Below are 13,613 nucleotides of genomic sequence, written 5' to 3'. Positions count from 1 at the left end.
TACATACTGAATGTGAGTCTCTGAGGTGGTGACCAAATTTAGCCACCGTGGTCAATGACTTCAAATGCTGGAAAACCCCATCCCATGTTGGCCAAGACAGGGCTATGGAGCTCATTATCTGGTTTTACAAGGAGAGAGGGATGGGAAGTTTTTTTTCTTTATTGTTGTTTAGGTGCTTTCAGAAACTGTGACCTTCAGGGCTTTTTTTTTCTCTCTCTTTCTTTTATTTTCTTTCTTTTATTTTTCCCTCCCACTTGTAGAGGCAGAAAAATGACCCCTTCACAAAGATTCGCCGTCTCCCAGGAGGACTGCACTCTGTTCAGGCTGCAAACATCTCCGCAGCACTGATTTCTGAAAGGAGCCTTTCAATAAAAGGAAACCTATAAGTATCTTTGTCTTTGCAGGAAGAAACCTCTGACTTGCTTTGATATTTTCATTACAGTTTTCAAAGCTGTGTTTCTGCATGATTGCAAGAATCTCAAGTTCAAATACTTTGGACACCTTCAGACTCGATAATGCTTTTTCTCCTGTGCTTCTAGGCTTGAAGGGATAGTTTCATCTATTATAGCACTGCGTTGGTTTCAAGGTAAAGGACATAGTGGGAGTGTATCAGATCTTTCAGAGAAAGGTTGAAGAGTCTGAGAAGGCTTTGATTTTTGTTCTACAACCCTATGTTACAGGAAACCATTATAGCATTTTACCTCTCCTCTCCGTGGAGGAGGGACGGCATGGCTTGTTGTGTTGCAGAAGAGAGGGCACACTTCAGTTCCTGCAGGTGTCGGAGGGGTGCATGGCAGCAGGCACTCTTGAGCTCTTTGAATAATGATCACCGCATCGTAACTCAGCTAACTGGGTGGAGGCAGTGGAGGAAAGGAAAACATCGCTCCTCTTTCAGAGCAGGGTGTGCATACCAATGAGGATGGGCTGTTTGGTAGCACAAGAATCGGAGTTTGGTGTCAGACAGCTTTGGAACTGGGTTTTTCTTTGCAGATGTTCTGCGCTTGTTGCCCTCCAGGTGAGCCAAGCCAAAAGGCCTGGAACGCTTCCCCGTGGTGTGGGCAGGGGGCTGGGCTGTGGGACTGAAGAGCTTTCAGCACAATCTCAAGCCACATCTGCTCATGCTATAATTATAGTCATCAATGTGTCAAAGACCCAACAATATTTGCAGGTGGATTGAAAAAAAAATTATAGCTTTCAGTTTTATTACAAAAATGCCAATTGCTACAGAACTCTTTGACCTGCAGTATTTTATTTTTTTCCTGGAATGAATTTCCATACCAAGGCAAGAAAAGATACTTATTCCCATTTTGAATGTGCTTAATGGTTAATAGAGTGCTGTGAGTCAAAGAGATTGCACCCAGCATCTCCTGCCCTGGTTATGTGGCAGCCTTTTTCTCCCTGAAGGAAAACATTCCACTGCTGACATATTTTGATAGAAATGGAGATTGCTGGGAGACGGCGTTTTGATTTTTGTATTGCAGAAAGACTTCAGAACCTCTCAGATTCCCATAGCAGCATGGCAAACCCATATAAACAGGTCTGGTTTGTGACAGCAATAAATAAGGATAAAAATTAATAGCTTTAATTTCAAGCCTATTAGAGTGTCTTTCCACTGTTGTTTTATGTACCTGAGTAAGAGAGAGAGCAAGTTGAAAAATGGACTTTCTGCTACATTGTGACGATAACGTTTAAAAATACCTAAATGCCTTCTTTCCTTTAAAAGAAAAAAAGGCAAAAACTTGGAATTTTCCTTTTGGATATGTAAAGACGTGATAATGTTTGACTGCTTTGGAGATGCTCACATGCTCTTTGCTGATGTTATGAATGCAGTCTTATATCTGGAGGCACCTTGTCTTTGAACAAACTCATGAGAGGTGGCCCCTCCTTCTTAGGCTCACCTTCTCAGATGTGAAATTTATCTTTTCAATATCATGAATTCAATGTGAAATTCAGTGATCTCTGGTGATTTAGAACAGCAGAGAATCTCTCCTAAAATATTAATAAGCTTTTAGGAAAAGTGGGACCTCTGGAGAAAATTTGGTGTAGTTTTTTTAGCTAAGTTCTACGTAGAGATTGATTGAAAGGCGGGGGGAGGATTTTGGTCTGCCCCAGCACCACCTCCTGTTGGTCATGCCACATCTTATTTTGGTTATGCTTCTGTAAAAGCTTCCTTTGAATCACAAGCCATCATGCTTCAAGGATAGGTTGTATTAATTTGTCTTTCTTAATAGTTGATTTATCACGTGGAAAGCTCTCTACTGTCAGAATCCAAATGAAAAGCTCTGTTTACCCTTTTCATTATTCAAAATCCAATATGCTAGCGAGTCTGATGCCTACCACATTTTGATCCATTCCCTGGGCTGAAAAAATAGGTTGGTAGCTTCACGTGTCTGTCTAGAAGAGTGGTAGTTGTGTCGTTCTGAGTCTTCAGCATCAGCCCCCTCTGAGGTTGCAGAGGGCTTCCAGCTTCCCAAGGCTTTCTGCTTTTTTGGCTGCCACGTCAGCGTTGTTCCTGCCTTGCCTTGCACTGGTCACCACAGCTATTTCCTCTTACTTTGCTCTTCCTGGTACTTTGGCATTGACTTTCATTCCTTGAGGGCCTGTTGGATGGAGATATTTTGATATACAGCAGTAATAACTGCCTTCCTAGCACCTGCATCCCCAGTGCTTGATGGGGTTAAATAAGACAGCTACAAAAGGTTATATAAAAATAGAAGATGCTGAGAGAAATTGAGTTATCCTGGGGAGAGGAAAAGGCAAATTTCCTGATGTGGTGTGAAGGTGAGAGGCATTTCTGTGGGGTGGTGACGAGGAACCTTGGCCCCATGATGGCTTGTCAGGACAGGCAGAGCACAGTGAATCTATTTCTTGTTTTGATAAATAATTTGGACCAGTTATGCATGGGGCTGGCAATGAAGGAGTGGCCTCTGGAGCAGGTTTCAGCTGGGTTGAAATGCGAAGGTAACATCTTGAGCACTCCAGCTGACCCAGGATGTCGTTGGTTCCATCTCTATTGAGTTCTCTTTAGGGATAAAGCCGAATATGGTGGGTTTTTGTCCCACCATCAGTTCCCTCTTTACTTTACTGGTAGTACATATTGTCACTGGGTTTGTACCAGGGTCATGTTAAGTTTTCAACCTTTCAACCGCCTGATGTCATTACTCTAACATTTTGGGGTTTTCCTTTTGCTTGGTGCAGTGCAATGCCCTCTGTTCCACATCTGCCTACACTTCTCCTCCGGGCTTTGCAGGCTGCCTGTTTCACTTATGTGACAAAAAGGCACATTATTTGTGCTCCTGTACTTGTGGCCTCTAGAAGAAGGCTTGGTTCGTTCCAGGATCTTTGTGTGTTTTGATGTGCATTTTAAATACTTACATAGCTTTACTCACTGTGACGTTAATACAAACACAGCTGGCCTAGCATTGCTATTTTAAGAAGAATTTGATAGGAAAGTAGCTTGAACATAGAGCTGTGACAAGTCTTTTAAAATGTAAGAGAACAAAGAAATAATGTTCTTGGATGAATACTTCAGAAAATATGCTCTACCCCTATATAGGGCTGCTTGTGTCCCTGCCATACGGGAGCAGTTGCCTCTCACCCACGCTCCTGAAAGTTCTCTGCTGTTACGTCTGAGTTCAGTGATTATTTTAATTTATAGTGTTTGGCTTAATGTATCTTAAAACACATGTATTTTAACTAGAAACTCCCCGGGGACCTCGTTCAGAACTAATTGCTCGCTGTTTGTGCGATTCTTCAAATCTGTAAAATGCTCTGTGAGGGCTTGGAATTACTCAGCTCCGTGGTGTTTGGAGTTAAAGATGGGTCGGGGTGTCTAGCCGATGTGTGAGCACGGAGTTGGGGTGGATGAGTGCATTTCCTGCTCTGCAGAAGCTGTATGATTTTGGGCGGGTAAGCCAAGCTGTCCTACAGCTTAGATTGCCTGTACAGGAGGGATAATGATTTTATTTTCAATTGGGCTAAAAAGGAGCGTTGAAGGACTGAATGCAGAAGTACTTGGAAACTGCAAAGGAAATTTATTATCAGAACCATTATTATTAGTACATTATTGAGAGAGGATTTAACTCGGTTATGTTTTCCCCTGTAATGGGCTGGGGAGAGATGAGCGGATTTCTAAAATAGCTCTGGAAGAGACTTTTTCCCATCGTTTTGAGCACATTCCATCTGCTGTGAGCACATTCCTGCTTTATTTCCTAAACATCTTTCTCTTCTGTTTCTATTTTAAAGTTCTTTTTATCAAGATTTTACTTCCAATTACTGCTGCTAGGAGGGGTGCTGGGTGTGTGCCCACATTTGCCTCTCAGATGCTGCAGCTAATTGACCAGGAGGCAGTGGCAGTCCCGGCACTATTCTGCTGAGTGCTCATCTGCCTAAATCCCTCTTGCAGCCCTTCAGTTACATCCCAGCCCTGGTGATTGCTCGTACTTTCCCCTCTCCTCCTCTTGTACTAAATGAGAGAGCTGCTGAATTCATGGGGTCGCATACATTTAAGGCTGGGATTGCATTTTAAAATAGCTGTTCCAAGTTGGCAGGCTGGGGACACTTCTCTTATCCACTCCATTCAGTCCATCATGTTTCCAGCTTTGTATTACCCAGTGCATGGAGGACACACTGCTTGGGGGAAAAAGCTCTGCTGGGGATAGCAAATGTATTCTGCAATCTAACTCGAAAGCAGCTTCCCCCATTCTGCATTTATAGCTGGAGAAGAGGGCAAGATTCACTCGTGAAGTAATTGTCATTGATTCTCTTTCTGAATAGCTTTGACACTACCCCCTCCATCCCCACCAACTCTCTCTTCTGAAGATCTCAGTCATAAGTGTCATGAAAGGCTGTGCTTGAGAATGCCACATTTCTCTTGGGCTCCCTCCAGCCCTAAAGAAGAGAGAGTCATGAATAAATGGTCACCTCCTTTGTGGTACAGACTGTGAATACAGGTGGCAAATTTAAAGGACGTCAGACTTCTTTTTTTCAATCCATTCTGTGCATTCTTGCAGCTCCCTTGGAGATGGAAGAAAGCACTTCCCTGTAGTTTGTATGGGGAAAGGAGGTGTAAGGAAATGAAGCAATCCACCCAAGCTTGTCACTGATGCCTGGCACATAGCAGGCAGTGCACCCAACGCCTGGGCTCTCACGTTGGCTGTTCACCATCTCTGCTCCAATTCCTGTCAACTCTCAGTGGGTTTTCCCATTCTTTTCCATGCTCTGAGTCAGCAACTCTCACAGCAGTTTTGTGCCTGAGGATTTGGGGGCTGACTGAAAGATATGAATCACTTATCAGAAGAATAGTAGGCTCCGACCTTCCATATGTAGGCTGCTCGATTTGAATTTCTTGACTTTTTCCTAAGCCAGAAGCTGAATTCACTTTTTTCCTTCTTTGAACCTTTCTGGCTGTACTGATATCCAAAATGCAAAATGACATCTTGTCTCAGCCCACCAGAGCAGACGCACTGCAAAGGATTAGACTGGAAATTTTCCTAAAATGCAGCATTTGGAGATGTTTTTGGAAAATAGAGCAGGGAAACAGTGGATGTGATGTTCACTTGATGCTAACCCAGCAAGACAGTAGATGGATAGGCAGTGAATGAAGGCTGCAAGCGCAGTCAATCAGCTCCTCTTATGGAACAGTGCCCTGAAGGATGAGCCCAGTGCTGAGCAGGACATCAGGAGAGCCTCAGCTGCTGCCCGGATGGGCTGCATTCAGGCCCAGGAGAGGTAGGATGGAGCTGTGCAAAGGTCCCACATGGCTGTAGTCTGCTCCTGCACCACGTCCTGCTGGGGTGTTGAGACCCACCAGGCTCAGAGTGCAGCAGAAGACAGAGTGTGCTGCGGAGTGAAGATATCCAGAGTGCAAGAACTGTGTGGGAGGGCATAACAGGCTTCTGACAGATGGAAAGAGGCTGATGAATCCTGAAATCGTGGTGTAATCCAGCTGTCCTGGCCCCATGCATCTCCTGCCCTTCAGTGAAACTTTTATTCACCAGGGCCTTGACTTGGGTGGAAAGCTGGGTTAGAGTTTTCCAAGCTTGTTGTCAAGAAAAAATTGGTAAAGTGAGGGGACAGTGGGGAGGTGAATTTGTTGAAAGTATGTAATTTTGTCTGGGAAAGAGAAAATTAAAATAGCATCCTTATTTTTTCTTTTTTTCCCCCCCTGAAGTGTGGTTGACTAAGTCTAAAGAAAAAAAGATTGGCTCCATTGCTGAAGGCTTTTGGTTCTCTCTCATGTAAACTACAAGCCCGTCTGAAATGAAGCCATGTAGGTGTTTTGCAGGAATGATTTGGTCCAGTGTAATTACTACAAAATAAATGAATGTTCCTATGGAAAATAAGAAGAGGAAACGATACGGAAAGGGCACATAAGCTTTGAGGCAAGTTGTCTGAGATACGAATGTCTGCAGAGAAACCTGAAGGAAACAATTAGAAAAATATCAAATGAAATTCTCTCCCTACAGGAAACATTTTTCATCAGATTGGTTATGCGAGCCATGGGTTTGGTCCATTACGTCAGGAAAGCCTTGCAGGGAGAAACATGGACATCATAAAAGCAGGACAAATTAATTCCTTCTCAGAGGAAAAGACCACCCGCTGAGTCTTGAAGTCAGTTTGATCCCAGACCACGAACTCAGCTGAAACTTAAAGGAGATTCTTAATAGAGTAGAGTGAGGGCCGACTGGCCACGAGGCATTGGGGCCAATCCATCACAACTCACTGTTAAGTAACGCTTCAAGTCACAGCAGTTGCCGTTTAATTCCACCATACAACTAAGAGGTCCCTCTTGGCCTTGCTTTTAATTAATTAAGTCACAGTAGTGGCGAACGCGGCACTATAGCAGTTGCTTTCAGCCTAATTGTTCTCCAGGCATATTTGCAGCACTCCTGTCGAAATCCCAGGCTTGTTTCTGGAGTCAAGCTGCACAAATGAAGTTCCTGCTATTAAAGGCAGTTTGCTTTCTATTCCTTAGCAATCTGTTCCTAATGCAGAGCCCCGCTGGAGCGTGGACTTTTTTTTTTGTTTAAGCAAATGGCAAAAAATGGTGATGTTTACCAAATACTGCATGCTTTTAGTGCTGCCTGTGCTTGGGAAGTTAAGGTTTTTCATGTTGACATACTATTTCCATCAGCAAGTTTTGCATGCCCCATGTGATAGATCCCAGTGCAATGGCATCATTATTTCCAGCCTGTGTCCAGGGTTTATCCTAACATATTCCTTCTCTTCTCTTCTCTTCCCTTCCCATGCTATGGTCTTTGAGCAGCAAAGCACATTTTTTCCATGCAAATCCCCCGAATATTAAGAGCCACTTCACTCCCAAAGGTTTGCAGGCAGGAGGATTTTCTTCACAGTTTCTTCACAGTGCTCTGAACCTCCATCTCAGACTGCAGGACAGACGCAACAAATTAAATCAACTTATGCTTAGTCACATCTGTTTCATTTATATCAAACTGGTGCCACTGAAGCAGAAAGCATTCTTACTCTTTCCACATTGTTCCAGCTGAAAATTAACCACCTTTGCACATAATGAAACTCATACTTCATCTGTTTAAAATAATTGGGCCCGTTTTATATTTTTGAAGCAGGCTGACTTACAGTTGCAATGTATCAGTCTATTACTAATGCAAGAGGGAATATTTCCTCTTTCATCTTCTGTGTTTACCTCTGTGGATTTATTTGCATGGGGTCTGTAACTGAGGAGATCTCTGTGGTTCTCCAACAGAATTAAGACTGCCCCAGGTGTGAAGATCTTGGACATCAGAGTCAGCGATGCGGACCAGTGGGGAGTTCAAGAGGAGACTGATAGCGCCAGGACCACTGCCACGATCACCTGCATGCACAATGACCCAGACCCAGAAAGCAGGTAAGCTCCTCTGTGCATTAACTCTTGCTGAAATGCTGATGGGAACTTTTTTGATGAGTGGTATTGCTCTTTTAACAGTAGCATTTGCTCCTTCTTGTCTATGTTGGAAAAACTGTAAGTGCTGTGATAAGAGCTTTGTTCCTTTCGTTTCGCTTCTGAGCTTGAGAAGTAGATGACTGAGTGTAACTAGAGGCAGCCAACTCACCCTGGCTCATATTTGCTATTCTTGCACCTTAAGGGCAGCAAAAGTCCCGTTGCAAAGAGCCAACAGAAATAAATGGATTAGAATAGAAAAATATGGAGAATAATTGAGAAATAATCGAAATAGGACAATGCTGTCTCTTTTATTTGAAAAGCTGTAGAAGTAATAGCTATTAAGTGTTCTTTATTAATGGTGCAGAACACCTATGAGTATCTATGAACTGTCTTTTGAAAGCTGGGTGCATTTGTTATGGTAATGCTCCCGCCAGCTATATCAAACATAATGAGAAATTTATATTGTTAGTCAGAATTACGTATTTGACAATACAAGCAATTTCTCTTCATTATCATGCAGTTACTGTACATTTAGAGTACACTGTGCATACATTTAGCATTAAATTGCATCATAATTAGAAAAGCACAAAACTTTATGTCAAAACTTTGATTTGAGGAGCTTTCTGCACCCATTCTTCCTGAAAGCTCTTTGTTTAGAGCTAGGAAGATTATTGCCCAAAGGTTTGGCATGCAAAGCGTATTACTGCTCTGTTGAACTTCTGGAGCTGTATTTGGGGAGCAAAGGACCCCCACCTAGTTCTGGGTACCTGCAGTATGAATGCTGAGGTGAGAGCTATTTACCTTGGTTCACTTTTCAGTGACAAAAAGGAAAACTGCTGGATGTGTAAAACAGGCCTAGTGCATGGCAAACTGAAAGCTCCTGTTTCTCTTCAGTAAAGATGGAGAGTGGAGGTGACTGAGTGGGATGTGGGCATTTGCTTTGCAAGCACACAAAGCAAGGGAAGGCGGTTCCTGTGCATTTAGTCTCTTAAGTGATGCAGAGCTTTCTGGCGTTAAAAGTCACAGAAACACTTCAATTCGTTACCTGCTTCATGCCCTTCCTGCCCACTGAAGGAAAAAAAAAAACAAAAAAAAACAACAACAACAACAAAAACCATCAGCAATAAAAATTTCCCTCTCGTTTCCGTTCATCGCAGTTGTAAGTCTGAATTTGCAATGTTGGAAGTTGTGGCTGACTCTCTCTCGTTTTTTTTTTTTGCTGGGGTTCCATGAGCTCCTGCAGTGGTGAAGCAGGGCTCTGGCGGTTGGAATAAGCTTTGTCACCAAATCCTTTGTCTTTCAACTACATTTCCCCACTCTTCCAATGCCTTGGACCCACTGGCGGTGGAAAGCTCGCCCAGGGACGGTGGCTCTGGGGTTGGGGGTGCAGCGCTGGCCCTGGTGCTGAAATGCTGAGGCAAGGGGAAGACTGAAGATGGTTTGGTGTAACAGAGGAGACTTTCTACCTAATGCAACTGCTTTTTTAAAGTTAAAAAAAGAACAGGCAAGGTTCTGAAACTTACTGCCTTGTACGTGGTTTCACTAATCCATGGAATTATACCTGTCACAGTAACTTACTTTTTATTAAAACTGATTTTTGCTTTGTATTGAACTGTTAAATTGCACAAAAGCAAGGAATCTCGAGTTAATTAATACTTTGACCCTTTCCTTTGTGAGATTAGTTTTAATATTTTTTGGATTAATTAAAGTATGCAAATGGAAACTGCTGAAAGATCGCTTCCAGATTTGCAAATACTGTAGTGCTTAAAGTAAATATTTAGCTTTGATCTTTACTTTAATTTGCCTTTTTGGTCATAGTGGTGGCCCTCTTGTTTCTTTTGAAGAATGTTAAGTGTTTCGTAGGGATTCTGATGCCTTGTGTAAACAAGCGGAGGCTTGAACTTGCTTCTGCTAAGGTCAGTGTGGCAGACTTTGAGTAACTCAAGGAGCTTCCTAAAGGCAGTTTATACGTGAGTGGAAGTCTGGTGAAAACAAGAACCATCCTGCCATGTCTCTGCTCCACTGCTGAAATCTGTCTGTCCACTGCCTCTCCACTGTTCTGCACTTGGGCTGCTACCTCCTCCCCAGTGCATGACCCCAGTAAGAGCCTGCAGCATTCCGTGCTGCAAGGAGAACTGCACTGTTGGGCTGCGACGTGGTGGTAATCCCTTCTCCATTCCCTTCAGCCACTGTTATCGGTGGGAGCCTTTTCAAATTTGCTTACTTTCCTAATCTTCTCCTTCTCCCCTCCGCAGTGTTATCGTTATCATGAGGTTTTCATCTCCGTTTCTCACATTTCCCTACGCAAATTGAGTGTTCATTAAAATGGTTTAAATTAAGACCTTTTCTCCTTTCATGCGGAGTGCATCATGCCTTTTCTGTGCATTACTTTAAAAAAAATCCTTATCACAATGTTTCAGGCAGTTTACATTATATTCTATTAAAAATCCATTTTGTCCAAGCTTGTCACAATTCGCAGATTAAAGCTTTGCAGAGTGTGTTTTGTTAGGAATACATTCATAAATTCACCTCTTTAGTCGTCCCAAAAGCTTGTATTTAAAACCTCTTTTGATAATGTAGTTGAACAAAGAGTATAAAACGATTTATTTTAAATATACACAAGTATATTGCACGCACCTATTCTGCTCTGTGCAGGGCCTTGCTTTGCCCTTACTGCTGTCATCTCAAAGGAGCTTTTTGGGAGCTCATTGAGCAAGGGGATGGGTTGTCATCATGCGTGCTTATTCTCTGCTTGGGGCAGAACTCCATGAATCTCATTGTGGGAGACTTAGTTGGATCAGAAGTTTGTTGCTTCAAAAAGATAGAGTATCTACTTCAAACACAAATGCTCCTGTGATTCCTGCAGCTGGGACCCAGTGCTTCTCTTCCATAGGAAATAATCTTAATGGATTTTTGTGCTGAGTGCAGAGTGCATTTTGCAAGGAGCAGAGGAAGTCAGGGCTGGCAGGCTTAGATAAGAATCAGGTGCTCCCAGCTGAACATGCAGAACAGTTGCATGTGTGAAGGACTGGCATCTTACCCTGTGGTGTAGGGCGATATGTTGAATTATTGCAAAAAAGTGTTCAATTATTGCAAGCTGCTGTGCCCCATAACTTTGCACTGATATCCAGAGGAATGGTATAGCAGGAACTTTGCCAGTGTTATAGGATTGGGTTATTTCAGACCACTGGCGTTCTCATTTGAAACGCTCCACAAAGCACTATGTTTCATGGTGCTGGGTTTCTACTTTGCTGGAAAGCTGAAGGAGAGCACCTTGGTGTGACCTGACCTTTGGTTCGCAAGAACGAGGCGGCACGGAGTCAAAAGTTGAGGCTGGGAAGTGGCCGCTCTCCTTTGGAAGGGAGTGTAAGAGACATCGTTCTCCTCACTCAGGATAACTGTCATTACATTTTATTGGATTATTAGCTGAGGGGGGAATCTAATTCCATGACAAAGTAGTACTTCAATCAGAAAGGTTGTATCTATGCTAACCGGTGAAGTTACTGAAATTGATTTTACCTGCAGGCTGAGCATAAAGTGACCAAACCTGTTCTTCTCACTCAGGGATTATTTTATCTCCGTGTCAATAATGCAGCTTCCATCTCTCAGAATATCCATCACTGCATAAATTAAACTTGCATGAGGGACGCTCAGAAGAGAGAAGTAGGGAAGCTGGAATCTTCAGAGGTTTCTTTAAGTTTCTGTCAGAACTATTTGTTCTGTTGCATGGACAATTTATATCTTTTTTTTAATTGATGCAGACCAACTCAGCTGTTTGGCATTTGACATTATCTATCTTCAAACTTGAATAAAAAAATAATATTCTGTAATGATATTCCATTTCTTTGCCATTTTAAAAGGTGTTCAAAGAATTCAAATAATTTAAATGACTTCAAAAATTATAACCATAGTGTGTGTATATACATATGTATCTTTAAATCAGGGAAAGCAGTTATTTCATGTATTTATAGATATGCAAATAGAGCCTGCTGTTTTGAAATAATTCACTTCTTTTCTTGCACTTGGGAATGCCCTTTGAACCTGAAATCTCACTTAGGAGAAAAAAAGAAGATGTGAAATTGGCTGTCAGTTAAGATATGGGCACTTATTTATTTAAAGTAAATCTGTGTTATTGGAGCTGACGAACTGAGCAAAAATGTTGTATCATTTGGTTTTGTTTTTAAAGCTTGGCCCTGGTCCGAGGTAGGGGATGCAGAAGGAGTGTGAGTGGCATTGTATCCATCACGGCAGCCTTGGGTCTTTGGGAAGGAAGGTTTTCCTTGAAAAGAGGAGCTGAAGGTGTGGGCAGAAGTCATAGACTATGTGGTGCAGCCTACTGCCTTGGGTGTTCCTCTCCTATTCTTATGCACTTGCTGCTTTGCTTAGGTCAGAAGTGTCATGGGCAAAGAAATGTGCTTTGAATATGGAGTGAGTGTGGCCTGTAGATCCTGTAGGAGTTCATTCTCTGGCCTGGGCCAGACCCCAAGACAGCACTGTCTCTTGAGCCATTGATGAAGAGAATTTTATCTTTAACGTACCAGTTTTAAGGTTGTGACCTCTATTATGAGTGATGGAGTCTGCTCTGCTTTGTGTAAAGAGAAGCATCCACACACATTTTCAAACATAAATGACTCAATAGTGTCACACAGAAAACCCGATAAGAAGAATTTTAACTAACCTTTATTCTTTACATGTATGCCTTTTTGTATAAAAGAATCCAAGCAGGCTTGGAAATGTTTCTGTGAGATAAAAGCACTGACACCTCGCAGTAGCTTAAAGAGGACATAAAAAATAATAGACAATTAACAGCAGTAGGAAGGACCACTTAGTGTAGAAAGCTGCGGTTTTCGGATCAAATGGAAATGTATCATTTCAGGAGGATATTTTCTTTTTTTTTTTTCTTCTTTTTGTTCAAAGCTAAGAACAATGAAATTGTCTGTCCATCTCCTGTTGGGAGCCTAATAGCCTGATAACCACATGATTCCTCTCCTGGCCAGCCAGCTTTTTCAGATGGCTGTTTCTTTCTCTATCTTAGTTAAACTCACTGCTGCTCTGGTAAAGTCCCCAGAACAGATGGGTCAGAGGGATTACTTACTGCTAGTCTGGATAATTGCTTCTTTACTGTGGTTCGTGCATCCAAGAAAGTAGTGGCTCTTCTTAAGGCATCCGTGCTGTGCTGGTACAGTACTTTTATTATGGCCCAAGGAAATCTTTTTGAACAAATGCATCTTTGATAACTGGAAAAACCTGTTGAGCAGTACAGCAAGGGATTTTGACAGTTGTCTGGAAAATCTGGAAAGTGGTTAACTTTTTTTTTTTTTTTGGAAGAACTCAACAGTATTCATCTGTATTCAATGGTTTACGATGATGTAGTACAGGGGCTTGAAAATGTCTTGGAAAACTAACATCTGGTAACATCTGACGTAAGGAGTATCTAAGTTAGATCATCAGGCCTTGCTCACCTCTAAGTGTGATCCTGGGATCAGAAAAGCTGATTCTGATTTCTGACAACTCGATAGGTTGCAGCTGCGTCTGAGGCTTAAGGCATTTTCGAAGTCTGTTTCCTGGTTCTAGAAGTGGTTTGACAGACACACTGAGCTTTTAATTTTGACCCTTTCAATTTTGATCTCCATATATCTATATTGGCAGTTCAGAAGGTGTAAACCAATGGAAGCCATTTCTTAATACGTGTCTTTGATTTTGTATATTA

At 42.3% G+C, this 13,613-nt stretch overlaps 1 protein-coding gene across 1 annotated transcript in view; it reads left to right on the top strand.

The window, feature by feature from the left end:
* Positions 1 to 13,613, top strand: part of LOC100549998 (transmembrane protein 132B) — a 183,575-nt gene that overhangs the window by 68,596 nt on the left and 101,366 nt on the right. The window contains 1 exon segment of the mRNA XM_031555897.1: positions 7,727 to 7,867. Within this exon segment, the coding sequence (XP_031411757.1) occupies positions 7,727 to 7,867 (141 nt within the window).

This window comes from Meleagris gallopavo, chromosome 17 (assembly GCF_000146605.3).
Source record: "Meleagris gallopavo isolate NT-WF06-2002-E0010 breed Aviagen turkey brand Nicholas breeding stock chromosome 17, Turkey_5.1, whole genome shotgun sequence".
Taxonomy (NCBI): Eukaryota; Metazoa; Chordata; class Aves; order Galliformes; family Phasianidae; genus Meleagris; species Meleagris gallopavo.
This window is presented reverse-complemented; position numbering and strand designations above follow the sequence as displayed.